This window comes from Salvelinus alpinus, chromosome 23 (assembly GCF_045679555.1).
Source record: "Salvelinus alpinus chromosome 23, SLU_Salpinus.1, whole genome shotgun sequence".
NCBI classification, from domain to species: Eukaryota; Metazoa; Chordata; class Actinopteri; order Salmoniformes; family Salmonidae; genus Salvelinus; species Salvelinus alpinus.
Window position 1 is genome coordinate 22636536 of NC_092108.1, and position 15940 is coordinate 22652475.

Genomic DNA, 15940 nt, shown 5'->3' on the forward strand with positions numbered 1-15940 from the left:
ACACACACACACACACACACACACACACACACACACACACATGCGACCACACACAAATCAAATGTATTTGTCACATGCTTCGTAAACAACAGTGAAATGTTTACTTATGGGTTCTTTTCAAACAACGCAGAGGTAAAGATAAAACGTATTTTTTTTTAAATAATGTGAAAATGTATGCATGCACATTTTATCACATTTTATTGGTTGCATACACATATTTAGCATATGTTATTATTGATGTCGAAGAAATGCTTGCGTGCAGTAATATCTGCCTAACAGGGAAGTAATATCTAACAATACACAAAAATACACACAAATCTAAAAGTAAAAGAATGGAATAAAGAGATATAGCAATATTAGGACAAGCAATGTCGTATTCCGGAGTGTGTGTGTATATACAGTGGGGAGAACAAGTATTTGATACACTGACAATTTTGCAGGTTTTCCTACTTACAAAGCATGTAGAGGTCTGTCATTTTTATCATAGGTACACTTCAACTGTGAGAGACAGAATCTAAAACAAAAATCCTGAAAATCACATTGTATGATTTTTAAGTAATTAATTTGCATTTTATTGCATGACATAAGTATTTGATACATCAGAAAAGCAGAACTTAAAATTTGGCACAGAAACCTTTGTTTGCAATTACAGAGATCATACGTTTCCTGTAGTTCTTGACCAGGTTTGCACACACTGCAACAGGGATTTTGGCCCACTCCTCCATACAGACCTTCTCCGGATCCTTCAGGTTTCGGGGCTGTCGCTGGGCAATACGGACTTTCAGCTCCCTCCAAAGATTTTCTATTGGGTTCAGGTCTGGAGACTGGCTAGGCCACTCCAGGACCTTGAGATGCTTCTTACGGAGCCACTCCTTAGTTGCCCTGGCTGTGTGTTTCGGGTCGTTGTCATGCTGGAAGACCCAGCCATGACCCATCTTCAATGCTCTTACTGAGGGAAGGAGGTTGTTGGCCAAGATCTCGCGATACATGGCCCCATCCATCCTCCCCTCAATACGGTGCAGTCGTCCTGTCCCCTTTGCAGAAAAGCATCCCCAAAGAATGATGTTTCCACCTCCATGCTTCACGGTTGGGATGGTGTTCTTGGGGTTGTACTCATCCTTCTTCTTCCTCCAAACACGGCGAGTGGAGTTTAGACCAAAAAGCTCTATTTTTGTCTCATCAGACCACATGACCTTCTCCCATTCCTCCTCTGGATCATCCAGATGGTCATTGGCAAACTTCAGACGGGCCTGGACATGCGCTGGCTTGAGCAGGGGTACCTTGCGTGCGCTGCAGGATTTTAATCCATGACGGCGTAGTGTGTTACTAATGGTTTTCTTTGAGACTGTGGTCCCAGTTCTCTTCAGGTCATTGACCAGGTCCTGCCGTGTAGTTCTGGGCTGATCCCTCACCTTCCTCATGAACATTGATGCCCCACGAGGTGAGATCTTGCATGGAGCCCCAGACCGAGGGTGATTGACCGTCATCTTGAACTTATTCCATTTTCTAATAATTGCGCCAACAGTTGTTGCCTTTTCACCAAGCTGCTTGCCTATTGTCCTGTAGCCCATCCCAGCCTTGTGCAGGTCTACAATTTTATCTCTGATGTCCTTATACAGCTCTCTGGTGTTGGCCATTGTGGAGAGGTTGGAGTCTGTTTGATTGAGTGTGTGGACAGGTGTCTTTTATACAGGTAACGAGTTCAAACAGGTGCAGTTAATACAGGTAATGAGTGGAGAACAGGAGGGCTTCTTAAAGAAAAACTAACACGTCTGTGAGAGCCGGAATTCTTACTGGTTGGTAGGTGATCAAATACTTATGTCATGCAATAAAATGAAAATTAATTACTTAAAAATCATACAATGTGATTTTCTGGATTTTTGTTTTAGATTCCGTCTTCCACAGTTGAAGTGTACCTATGATAAGAATTACAGACCTCTACATGCTTTGTAAGTAGGAAAACCTGCAAAATTGGCAGTGTATCAAATACTTGTTCTCCCCACTGTATATATATACACACATACAGTACCAGTCAAAAGTTTGGACACACCTACTCATTCAAGGTTTTATCTTTAATTTGATTATTTTCTACATTGTAACATCAAAACTATGAAATAACACATATGGAATCATGTAGTAACCAAAAAATAAATAAATCTATATTTTATATTTTAGGTTCTTCAAAGTAGCCACCCTTTGCCTTGATGACAGCTTTGCACACTCTTGGCATTCTCTGAACCAGCTTCACCTGGAAAGCTTTTCCAACAGTCTTGAAGGACTTCCCACATATGCTTAGCACTTGTTGGCTGCTTTTCCTTTAAGCTGCGGTCCAACACATCCCAAATCATCTCAATTGGGTTGAGGTTGGGTGATTGTGGAGGCCAGGTCATCTTATGCAGCACTCCATCACTCTCCTTCTGGTCAAATAGCCTTTACGCAGCCTGGAGGTGTTTTTTTATTTATTTTTGTCCTGTGGAAAAAAAATGATATTCCCAATAAGCGCAAACCAGATGGGATAGCGTATTGCTGCAGAATGCTGTGGTAGCTATGCTGATTAAGTGTGCCTTGAATTCTAAATAAACCACTAACAGTGTCACCAACAAAGCACCCCCACACCATCACACCTCCTCCTCCGTGCTTCACGGTGGGAACCACACATGCAGAGATCATCCATTCACCTACATTGCGTCTCACAAAGATACGGCAGTTGGAACCAAAAATCTCAAATTTAGACTTATCAGACCTAAGGACAGATTTCCACTGGTCTAATATCCATTGCTCGTGTTTCTTGGCCCAAGCAAGTCTCTTCCTCTTATTGGTGTCCTTTAGTAGTGGTTTCTTTGAAGCAAGTCGACCATGAAGGCCTGATTCACGCAGTCACCTCTGAAAAGTTGATGTTGAGGTGTCTGTTACTTGAACTCTGTGAAATATTTATTTTGGGCTGCAATTTCTGAGGCTGGTAACTCTAATTAACATCCTCTGCAGCAGAGGTAATTCTGGGTCTACCTTTCCTGTGGCGGTCCTCATGAGAGCCAGTTTCATCATAGCGCTTGATAGTTTTTGCGACTGCACTTGAAGAAACATTCAAAGTTCTTGAAATGTTCCATATTGACTGACCTTCATGTCTTAAAGTAATGATGCACTGTCATTTCTCTTTACATACAGTATTTGAGCTGTCTTGTGAGTACCACCCTGTATTCCACCCCTATTCCACAAATTAACTTTTAACAAGGCACAGCTTGTTAATTGAAATGCATTCCAAGTGACTACCTCATGAAGCTGATTGAGAGAATGCCAAGAGTGTGCAAAGCTGTCATCAAGGCAAAGCGTGGATACTTTGAAGTATTGCAAATATTTAATATATTTTGATTTGTTTAACACTTTTTTGGTTACTACACGATTCCAAATGTGTTATTTCATAGCTATGTCTTCACTATTATTCCACAATATAGAAAATAGTAAAAATAAAGAAAAACCCTTGAATGAGTAGGTGTGTCCAAACTTTTGACTGGTACTATATACTGTATATTCACTACATTTCAAAAGTTTGGGGTCACTTAGAAATGTACTTGTTTTTGAAAGAAAAGCACGTTTTTTGTCAATTAAAATAACATAAAGTTGATCAGAAAAACAGTGTAGACATTGTTAATGTTGCAAATGACTACTGTAGCTGGAAACAGAAGATTTTTTATGGGTTATCTACATAGGCATACAGAGGCTCATTATCAGCAACCTTTGCTCCTGTGGTCCAATGGCACATTGTGTTAGCTAATCCAAGTTTATCATTTTAAAAGGCTAAGTGATCATTAGAAAACCCTTTTGCAATTATGTTTGCTCAGCTGAAAACTGTTGTCCTGATTAAAGAAGCAATAAAACGGGCCTTCTTTAGACTAGTTGAGTATCTGGAGCATCAGCATTTGTGGGTTCGATTACAGGCTCAAAATGGCCAGAAACAAAGACATTTCTTCTGAAACTGGTCAGGCTATTCTTGTTCTGAGAAATGAAGGCTATTCCATACAAGAAATTGCCAAGAAACTGAAGATCTCGTACACCGCTGTGTACTACTACCTTCACAGAACAGCGCAAACGGGCTCTAACCAGAATACAAAGAGGAGTGGGAGGCTATAAATATAATCAATATGTATTCTATATTATAGAAACCAGAAATGTAAGCAGTCCCACAACGTAAACAGTCTCCCATTAATCAAAGTCCCACATTCATACAATATCACACAGTCCCTAAAACTAGGCCCTGAAAGTCCCCCTCCATGTTCCTCCTAGTTTGATTTGTCCTCCGCCAGGCTCCTTTACACCTCATTTTACTTAAAGTGGCACTCCAGTCTCCTTTTCAAGTAATTTAACAGCTGATTTACTTAACAAAAGGCACATCTCAATATGTGGTCCAGGTAAGTCATGACATGGTGCAAGTAGGGGGGTTCTTTCCTCTTTTGTTCTCTATTGCTCCTCTATTGTTCCTCAAGCAACCCCTTGAATTCCCTACTCCTTGAAGTCTGCAGTTGTCTAAAAAAAAAAAAAATACTTTAGTGTGTGTACTTTACTATTTATTTATACAAAAATCACTGGAGAACGTCTTTAACAAAAGGCACATCTCAATAGGTACATTAGGTCAGACATGACAGATGGGGTGGTGTGTAGTGGTAGCGGGTCAGCTGTTTGTTCACCCACACCCGCCCGCAATTGCCAATAACCCATCGGCAACCGCCCTAATATATGTGATAAAGTGAAAATCTGAAGCTCACACCCGACCCTAACCTGGAAATATAGAAAATACGCTGTATGCTACAGTCAGAGACGGCAGAAATATTATTTGGGGCCCAATTTAGATATGCTTCTGCTTATACTTTCCAACATTTTAGTAGGCTATTTGTTAGTCAACTTGTCTATAATTAGATACATGCAGCATCTCTTCTGTCATTACTTGTTGCAGTATAAGACTAAATAAACCCTTGCTCATCCAGAATAATGTCATAAATCGATAGAATGCTTCAATCTAGTTGACATCAGTCAAGTTCTCTGTCATCTCTGCTCTTTCGTTTAGGGACCAAGGAAAAAGTCAATAACAAAATTGTTTTTTAAACATTTCTAAAGGACATCAGTTTGACTGGTTCTAAGTAAATAGAAACCTGTGATAAAGACCAAACACGTTTCTGATCAGATTTTAGTTTGGCTTGGTGCATATTTTATTGAAATACTGTCAGCTTTTATGATGCTATAAAGATAGCACTTCTACAGATGTTCTGCGCATTCACATTCTCTCAAGATGCTGAAAGAAAGAAATCATATTTCTCCACTCCTGTTCCTGAGTCAAAATGTACATTTGGTGTAGAATTTTACTGCAAGAAATTATTCATTCTGCACAAGTTCATATTAAGGCTATGTGAGAGGAACTACAATTGGTGTCCAGATTTCATTTTCCATTTAACCCATCTGCACAGTAGGGCTAGGCAACAGTTCCCTTGACATGCCAAAAGTCAATTTGAAGAGTGTCTTGTGACTGTTGAATTTGTATGGCACCTCACAATCATCACACACAACTGCTATCTGCACTGCTATCATCCTCTTTTACCACTTCACCAAATCTTTCCCAAACATGACTTTTCTTGCCCTCCCTTCTCTTTATTTTCAACTCTACATTTCGCAGCTTTTCTCTTATTGAATTAACTCTGACAATGTCCTTTTTGCCTCAGTGGATCCATGTAAACTTTTTCTGCCCGTTCCTAAAAGCATTTGGTGATTGCCGTGTAGACTATTTGACACATGTACAGTTAGGCCCTAAAGTTTAGGCTTATGCACTAATGCCAGATAGCCTAAAATAATGAAAGAAAAACCTCAAAGTAGCCTATAGATATAAATTGCACAAGAATGATACATTCATGGATTGTTTTCTCTTATTCAATTCTTTATTCAATCTATTTATTCATTACCGTTAACTCGCCCGCCCCGATGATATAACTGCGGGTTATGAGGCAACCCACTCATCACTAGTGGTGTGCCTTTCTTTTTTTGTTCTCTATTGCCCCAATATTGTTCCTCAAGCAAGGGGAAGCTGATGACATCACATTTGACCTGTATTTATACTTGGGATATTGCTTTTCAACAGGAAAAGTTAAAAAAAAATAGATCAAGGACTTTTTACCGTGGGTGACTCTGGGTATGTTTTGAACGTGTCCTCTAGGTCAGTGAGATGTGTTTCACACATAATTGGCCCTAATGATTGCGGGTCTGGGCTTCCAGTGCTCAATGGTAGGCTCGATGACCGCATCCGGTGTACTGACAGGGTGGACAAGATCTGAAAATGAATGTAGTCCTGCTTTTCTGTGTCTTTTCGCAAAGCCTCCATGTTATACCGATCACACTATACAGTGCATTCAGAAAGTATTCAGACCCCTTGACTTTTTCTAAATGTTGTTACATTACAGCCTTATTCTAAAATGGATTAAATTGTTATTTTTCCTTAAACAATCTTCACACAATATACCATAATGACAAAACAAAAACAGGTTGGTAGAAATATTTGATAATTTATTAAAAATAAAAAACAGAAATATCACATTTACGTAAGTATTCAGAACCTTTACTCAGTACTTCGTTGAAGCACCTTTGGCAGCGATTACAGTGAGTCTTCTTGGGTATGGCACTATAAGCTTGGCACATCTGTATTTGGGGAGTTTCTCCCATTCTTCTCTGCAGTTACTCTCAAGCTCTGTCAGGTTGGATGGGTGAAGCATGGTGGTAGCAGCATCATGCTGCACAGCTATTTTCAGGTCTTTCCAGAGATATTTGATTGGGTTCAAGTCCGGGCTCTGGCTGGGCCACTCAAGGACATTCAGAGACTTGTCACGAGGCCACACCTGCGTTGTCTTGGCTGTGTGCTTAGGGTCATTGTCCTGTTGGAAGGTGAACCTTCACCCCAGTCTGAGGTCCTTAGCACTCTGGAGCAGATTTTCATCAAGGATCTCCCTGTACATTGTTCCGTTCATCATTCCCTTGATCCTGACTAGTCTCCCAGGCCCTGCCGCTGAAAAACATCCCCACAGCATGATGCTGCCACCACCATGCTTCACCGTAGGGATGGTGCCAGGTTTCCTCCAGGCGTGACGCTTGGCATTCAGGCCAAAGAGTTCAATCTTGGTTTCATCAGACCAGATAATCTTGTTTCTCATGATCTGAGAGTCCTTTAGGTGCCTTTTGGAAAACTCCAAGCGGGCTGTCATATGCCTTTTACTAAAGAGTGGCTTCCATCTTGCCACTCTACCATAAAGGCCTGATTGGTGGAGTGCTGCAGAGATTGTTGTCCTTCTGGAAGGTTCTCCCATCTCCACAGAGGAACTCTGGTGCTCTGTCAGACTTACCATTGGGTTCTTGGTCACCTCCCTAACCAATACCCTTCTCCCCCGATTGTTCAGTTTGGCCGGGCGACCAGCTCTACGAAGAGTCTTGGTGGTTCCAAATGTCTTCCATTTAAGAATGATGGAGGCCACTGTGCTCTTGGGGATCTTCCATGTTGCAGAAATGTTTTGGAACCCTTCCCCAGATTTGTGTCTCGACACATTCCTGTCTCAGAACTCTACTGACAATTCCTTCGACCTCATGGCTTGGTTTTTGCTCTGACATGCACTGTCCACTGTGAGACCTTTTATTGACAGGTGTGTGCCTTTCCAAATCATGTCCAATCAATTGAATTTCCGCCTCCAATCAAGTTGTAGAAACATCTCAAGGACGATCAATGGAAACAGGATGCACCTGAACTCAATTTCGAGTCTCATAACAAAGGGTCTGAATATTTAGGTAAATAAGGTTTTTACATTTTTATTTGTAATAAATTAGCAAAAATTTCTAAAAACCTGTTTTTGCTTTGTCATTCCGGGGTATTGTGTGTAGATTGATGAGGAAAGACATTCATTTAATCCATTTTAGAATAAGGCTGTAACGTAACAAAATCTTGCAAAAGGGAAGGGGTCTGAATACTTTCCCTATGCACTGCATGATTGTGTGCATGTAGATATGGTTGTCCTTGATCAATAGAACCATTGGACGTCTTTCAGTGATGTTCCTATCAGCGGATTCATTGCTAGATATACTGAACAAAAATATAGACGCAACATGCAACAATTTCAAAGATTTTACTGAATTACAGTGCTTATAAGGAAATCAGTCAATTGAAATAAATTCATTAGGCGCTAATCTATGGCTTTCACATGACTGGGAATACAGATATGCCTCTGTTGGTCACAGATACCTTTGAAAAAAGGTAGAGGTGTGGATCAGAAAACCAGGCAGATTCTGGTATGACCACCATTTGTGTTGTGCAGCACAACACATCTCCATTGCATAGAGTTGATCAGGCTGTTGATTGTGGCCTGTGGAATATTGTCCCACTCCGCTTCAGTGGCTGTGTGAAGTTGCTGGATATTGGTGGGAACTGAAACGCGCTGTCGTACAAGTCAATCCAGAGCATCCGAAGCATGCTCAATGGGTCAAATATCTGGTGAGTATACAGGCTGTGGAAGAACTGGGACATTTTCAGCTTCCAGGAATTGTATACAGATCCTTGCGATATGAGTCTGTATGCATTATCATGCTGAAACATGAGGTGATGGAGAAGGGTGAATGGCACAACAATGTGCCTCAGGATCCCGTCACGGATCCCGTCTGTGCATTCAAATTGCCATCGATAAAATGGAATTATGTTTGTTTTCCATAGCTCATGCCTGCCCACACCATAACCCCACCGCCACCAAGGAGCACTGTTCACAACGTTGACATCAGCAGGCCGGTTGGACGTAGTGCCAAATTCTAAAACGGCTTATGGTAGAGAAATTAATATTCAATTATCTGGCAACAGCTCTGGTGGACAATCCTACAGCCAATTGCATGCTCCCTCAAAACCTGAAAGATCTGTGGCATTGTGTTGTGTGACAAAACTGCACATTTTAGAGTGGCCTTTTATTGTCCCCTGCACGAGGTGCACAGGTGTAATGATTATGCTGTTTAATCAGATACTTGATATACCACACCTGTCAAGTGGATGGATTATCTTGGCGAAAGAGAAATATTCACTTACTGAGATGTAAACACAGTTGTACACATAATTTGAGAGAAATAACATTTTCGTAAATATGTAACATTTCTGGGATATTTTATTTCAGCTCTTGAAACATGGGACCAGCACTACATGTTGCGTTTATGTTTTTGTTCAATGTACAGTACCAGTCAAACGTTTGGATACACTTACTCATTCAAGGGTTTTTCTTTATTTTTACTATTTTCTACATTATAGAGTAATAGTGAAGACATCACAACTATGAAATAACACATGTGGAATCATGTAGTAACCAAAAAGTTTTAAACAAATTTAAATATATTTTATATTTGAGATTCTTCAAAGTAGCCTTTGCCTTGATGACAGCTTTGCACACTCTTGGCATTCTCTCAACCAGCTTCATGAGGTAGTCACCTGGAATGCATCTCAATTAACAGGTATGCCTTGTTAAATATTAATTTGCAGAATTTCTTTCCTTCTTAATGCCTTTGTGCCAATCAGATGTGTTGTGACGAGGTAAGGGTGGTATACAGAATATAGCCCTATTTGGTAAAAGACTAAATCCATAGCATGGCAAGAACAGCTCAAATAAGCAAAGAGAAACAACAGTCCATCATTACCTTAAGACATGAAGGTCAGTCAATGTGGAAGATTTCAATAACTTTTCAAGTTTCTTCAAGTGCAGTCGCAAAAACCATCAAGCGCTATGATGAAATTGGCTCTCATGAGGACCAAACAAGACCCAGAGTTTCCTTGCTGCAGAGGATAAGTTCATTAGAGTTACCAGCGTCAGAAATTGCAGCCCAAATAAATGCTTCATAGAGTTCAAGTAACAGACACATCTCAACATCAACTGTTCAGAGGAGACTGTATGAATCAGGCCTTCATGGTCAAATTACTGCAGAGAAACCACTACTAAATGGCACCAATAAGAAGAAGAGACTTGCTTAGGCCAAGAAACACGAACAATGGACAATAGACCGGTGGAAATATGTCCTTTGGTCTGATGAGTCCAAATTTAAGATTTTTGAGTGTCTTTGTGAGACGCGGAGTAGGTGAACTGATGATCTCCCCGTGTGTGGTTCCCACCGTGAAGCATGGAGGAGGTGTGATGGTGTGGGGGTGCTTTGCTGGTGACAATGTCTGATTTATTTAGAATTCAAGGCACACAGAACCAGCATGGCTACCACAGCATTCTGCGGCAATACGCCATCCAATCTGGTTTGCACTTAGTTGGACTATCATTTGTTTTTCAACAGGACAATTATCCAACACACCTCCTGGCTGTGTAAGGGCTATTTGACCAAGAAGGAGAGTGATGGAGTGCTGTATAAGATGACCTGGCCTCCACAATCACCCGACCTCAACCCAATTGAGATGGTTTGGGATGAGATGGACCGCAGAGTGAAGGGAAGCAGCCAACAAGTGCTCAGCATATGTGGGAACTCCTTCAAGACTGCTGGAAAAGCATTCCAGGGGAAGCTGGTAGAGAGAATGCCAAGAGTGTGCAAAGCTGTCATCAAAGCAAAGGGTGGCTACCTTGAAGAATCTCAAATATAAAATATATTTTGATTTGTTTAACACTTTTTTAATAGTTTTGATGTCTTCACTATTATTCTACAATGTAGAAAATAGTAAAAAAAAAAAGAAAAAAAAAACTTGAATGAGTAGGTGTCCAAACTTTTGAATGGTACTGTATATCAATCAATCAATCAATATCTTTATTGTCCCAATTGGGAAATTTGCTGTGCAGCCACGTTTATACAATAAAAACAATATTAAAAAAGTGACAACCATACAACAGATATGCACATAAGATAAATAATGAGCTCGGTTTCAGTCTTAAAATCGTATGGGCCTAAAAGGTGACATGTGGGGTGGTGATTCCTGCTCTGGCCTCATCGTGCATTGTCCATTCACAATGAATGCCGGAACCTTGTGTTACACTATGAGCAGACAAATAAACAGGGAGTTGAAACTTCCTGATTCTACCAGTGAAATGCGCTTGTTCTAGGTTGGGTTGAGGAGATTTTTAATGTTTATGACAAAACATAATGTTGTTAATATAATAATGACTGAATACAGTGGCAGAGCTAAGATGAATTGTCCCTTTAACCTTAGCTCCATGATGCACTTTAGAGGAGTCATCTGAATTCAATCACCTCTTACTGTATCTCCTCACTACTGTCAGATCATCAGGTAGAGGAGAGGAGGAGGAGGAGGAAGAGGAGGAGGAGAGGAGGAGAAGGAGAAGGAGAGGATGAGAAAGGAGTAGAAGAGGATGGGAAGGATGAGAAGGAGGAGAAGGTGAGATGAGATAGAGGAGAGGAGGAAAAATGAGTAGGAGAGGAGATGGAGGAGAAAGAGGAGTAGGTGGAGAGGAGAAGGAAGAGGGGAGGAGGAGAGGAGAAGAGAAGGAGGAAGGAGAAGAAGGAGAGAAGGAGGAGGAGGAGGAGGAGGAGGAGGAGGAGGATTCATGCAGCCAGAACCTGGCTGAGACAGAGAGAGGAGATCTTCATGAATCTTTAATCAGGCTCCTCTATACTTAGGCCTTCTCAGCTTCTCCAATTTCGGAACATTTAGATGAAATCTGCTCTTCATATTGTGAGGACGTGATAAGCCAAGGTCAGCACACTGACTAACCACAGACACATAAAAACCTGCTTCTTCTGGCCCCTCTATATGCCTCAGTTAGCTTAGTACTGTAAGTGAAGTATTTATCTCACTTCATTTAGCTCAACAGCAAACAGCATTATAGTTATTTTTAGAGTTCTGGAAGTGAAAAGAATAATGCTCCCTTACAATACCTACAAAACCACATTTTTAATTGTCTGTCTAATGGACTTACTATACACGGATTCAAATACTTGCCTATTATTTCTATGTGAATGGTGACAATGCATGGAACACTAGAGTAGTCTGTGTCGGCACGCGTTTAACAGTGGGGCATAATTTTTCAATTTAGACCTTTGTCTCCCCACACAGAACCTTAATGGCCACGGTGAGGCGTCTATGTAATTATGATAAGTCATTTGCCTCTCAGTTTCACTTCTGCTGCTGTACAAAGACACTGCGCTGCATGACAAACTCCTCCTGGTTCTAGGCTTTCATCACTCAAATCAATGGCCCATTTCATCGAAATACAATCCTTCCCCTGTTTCCGCAGCAGGACGATTAAGTTCCATTCAAATTCTGCTGACATGATTTTATCTCCTCTGCAGGGGGTTGTGGGCAAAGAAAAAAACTGAACCAGACAGAAATAACAGGTGAAATGTTGGAGAAAATAAATGTTCCTCAGCTTACTGTAAATCAAAATGCTGTGTTTTAAAAGACTTGTGAACATAAAATGTACCTGAAATGTTTTAAGTTCCGAAGATACAGTAGTTTAAATATCTAAGTGCTTGTCTTAGTTACTGCTGACAAAGCCTTCGAGATGATTAGAAGATTTCCATGGGCTTTTTCAAAAGAATAACAGTGATATATTGAAACCTCTACTGTACTGGAAATCAGCATATGTTTGCTTCATAATGCATGATGAATTGGCTCAGAAGAGATTTGGTCTGGCCATCTGACACCTTAACAGTTTACATTTCAGAGCAGATACAATTTTAGAAATAGCTAGTATTCCCAACTGCTAAGAAAAAATGACCCTTGTTAATAAAATGAGGGGCAAAAACTTGTGGCAACTGTTTAAGAAAGTGGTTTGGCATTGCACCATATAGGGATTGGCATCACACTGTAGGAACTGGCATTGCCTACTAGGGATAGATACAAATCCCGCCTTATATTCACGCCTGAGACAGAAAAATTCACACTTTGTCTTGTACCTGAATTTGAATCACCCCAGAGCTGCGTACAAAATTGCTTTAATCAACATGCCAGGATTGCTTTCCAACAATGCCAAATGCTTAGTCCTAATGAGCAGCTTGTGAATTTTAATCATCTACTCCACAATTTGAAAAGGAAGACATATTTAACATATTTGTTAACATATTTTGAATGTTTAAGTCATATTTACCCCAAAGGGTATTACTATACTGTAAAATACGTAGTCTGCATCTACTGAGCTCCTTTCCTTTCTTTATTCTTATATTTTCTTATTGTTGAAGCATTATTGAGAGGGAACCCACAAGTAAACATTTCGTTGCTGTGCGAGAATAAACTTGAACTTGAACTTAAGGTGTGGTGGGCATCTCTTCTCATGACCGCCTTGGACACAGCTGGAATGACGTAGAACAAAATTAATCTTGGCCACAATAAATCTCCTAATTTAAATCTCCTGACATTCATAAACATCATTCATAAACATAAATTAAATTATAATTAAACTCACCATCTGGTATATCTTCAAAACCATCTCTTGAAGCAACAAACTACTTGAATTACTACAATTAAACAAAAAGACCCCCTACAGACTTTAAAAGTGCCAACACAATTATATTACCTTATATTCAAATTTATTCATAACTTAAACAAGAGACAGGATCCTCTTTCAAAAAATTAATTACAATCCATCGCCTGGGTGCTTAGGCTCGGTAAGGCTTTAATTCTTCAACTCATTGACAGCATCTGTCTGGTTTTAATATATTTCATAACTGAGTGTACCCAATTAGATCCCTGATTTAGATATATTATAACATTGTTGGAAATGTTATGTAGCTCTTTCTATCTGGAATTCTGGAGACTCGGAAAGATCAATAGACCTCTGTGGATCAGTGCTTACTACTTTACTCTGACAGATCCCCTTCAGTTGAAGCCGCTGATACCCATAGACTGCCTCTGAGACTGCCCCATTCTCCATCCATTCTTACCGTTGTGAAGTTCTCCGGACCGCACTCCCTCCCTCTGTATTTGCAGTCGAGCAGCATCTCGTCTATGTTGTGACTCGTCCGCTGCACAAACTCCAGCATGTTGAATGTCTTGCTGGGGAAGAACTTACTGTTGTCTGTGGGCTTCCCCAGTGCAGCCAGGAAGTCATCAAAGTCTCCCTGCTCCACGCCGAGCATCCCGGCCATCCAGAACAGGTCGTTCCTCGTCATCTGGGACTTACGGAAGCTGTTATAGTTACAGAGAGTAATGGCTGGGAAGGGCATGACAGGGCTGTCCATCTCGTCCAGGATGGTGACGTGGGGGTACTGGTAGTACAGCATCACCATTCCTGCCACCTGGTAGAGGAAGGAAGACAGGGAGCTGGTGAACGCGACGGACCAGAGAAGACGCCGAATGGTCACCCCACCGGGAAGGAAGATGTGGCTGAGGCCGTGGAGGGTGCAGTTGGCCCCGAACACCGTGATGTCAGAGGGCCCCCGGGGCTGCTCTTCTTCCTCTGTAGGGGAACCCATCCTCCTAAATCAAGTAGCGAATTTGATTTGATTTTTGATTTGAATGTAGGAGTTCCTTCACAACCACAATGTCTGCTCTGTTGGCCTGTGAAAGCTCTAAAAGACAGTTCCATTCAACCACAACTTCTGCTACTGTACACAAACGCCTGGTGCTCCTGTGAAGCTCAGAGAGACCGTTGGTGGCAGGGAGGTTGTCCAAAAGTAAAAGGGGCGAAGGCAATAGAACCAGGAAGGGTCCAGTTTCCCCAGCACCCAAGGGAGAACAAGGGGTGGGTTATCATCAGAAGCAGGAAAGGAGAAATGGATTGCTGAATCAGCCAATCCTTTGCGAGATCTTAGAGGGCACATTGAAGAGCAGGAGATAGAGTTTCATTAGGATATGAGACATAGGGCTGGGTGGGGCAGAGGGTTCAATCAGACACACAGACACCACAGCAATGACGCACATTGAATTGAATTATAGGAGATACGGGACTAGAAATTCACAGCCGGCACATATAAGAAAGTGCTATATGCCTAGAAGAAACGTAAAGAAACATCTTTGGATCTCAATGTTCTCTGCATGATGTGGCTACAAGGTCATGATCAGCATGGACTTTTAATGTTATTGAATAGACAGACACTGGAATTCATATTTTCACTGGCAGCATAACGGTACTATGCTACAGAATAGAGGAGAAGTTAGGTATCAATATTTGTATAAATGTATCATTAAAATATTTTTAGATTTTTTGCGTCTTCAATGATTTTAACAAGTCATCTGTCTGGCCTGAGTCATCTAGCAAACCAGTTCTATCCAATGACTTTAAGGCTGTTCCACAATCTAATGAAAAAACATGTCTGCATCGCCTGTATGCTTCTCCAAAACCAAAACGTCAACTAGAGGGAGCTGGACTCTTAACTTTGCTCAGCAGTTTACAGTGTGTCTTATTCTGCAGTCTCCCTACAACATACATAATTAATGAACCTCCCTCCCTGCTACAGACAAAGGTAAGGTATAATGGGGACTAGGCCGATGTGATGCAAGCCTGGCCAAGGCCATTATCATAGGCATCTGTTCCCATTCAAAATTTGATTTGGTGCAGACATGCTAGGGCAGATTTTCAGGTTAAAGAAATGTCTAGGTTACTGAGGAGCTCTATCAAATTGTTTATGAGCTTTATGTTTTACCAAACATAACTATATATAGACATGTTCAATCTTTATTATTATTATTATAATGTTTATATTGTAATTCAGTGTGATGTAGATCATAGGTGGGCAAGAGAATTTGGTCAAAGAGCTAGGTGAACTCTATCGAATATACTCTTGTATTTGAAGAGCTAATGTTTGAGTTGGTTTTACAGCCACTGTGGTGAAGTGAATTTCCTGTGGAGAATTTCAACAGTGGGAAAGGGCTTAGAATAATCTCTGTTCCCTTTGTCCCAACGCAGGGAACAGACAGGACTGTGTAGGAGGGTGGCTGTGAACACTATCTTTACAATAGTCAGAAAATAAATCCCATTCCACCTTGGGCTGGCAGCACAGACCATAT

At 40.9% G+C, this 15940-nt stretch overlaps 1 protein-coding gene across 2 annotated transcripts in view; it reads right to left on the minus strand.

Annotated features, from left to right (window-relative positions):
- LOC139550587 (acid-sensing ion channel 1C-like) overlaps positions 1 to 14596 on the minus strand; it is an 81138-nt gene extending 66542 nt beyond the window's left edge. Inside the window, exon 1 of one of the 2 annotated variants that reach the window (XM_071361558.1) lies at positions 13876 to 14596. In XM_071361558.1, the coding sequence (XP_071217659.1) occupies positions 13876 to 14406 (531 nt within the window). In that variant the 5' untranslated portion in view covers positions 14407 to 14596. The remainder of the gene's footprint in view (positions 1 to 13875) is intronic. The other variant, XM_071361561.1, reaches the window with a different exon arrangement.
- Positions 14597 to 15940: the final 1344 nt, after the last annotated feature.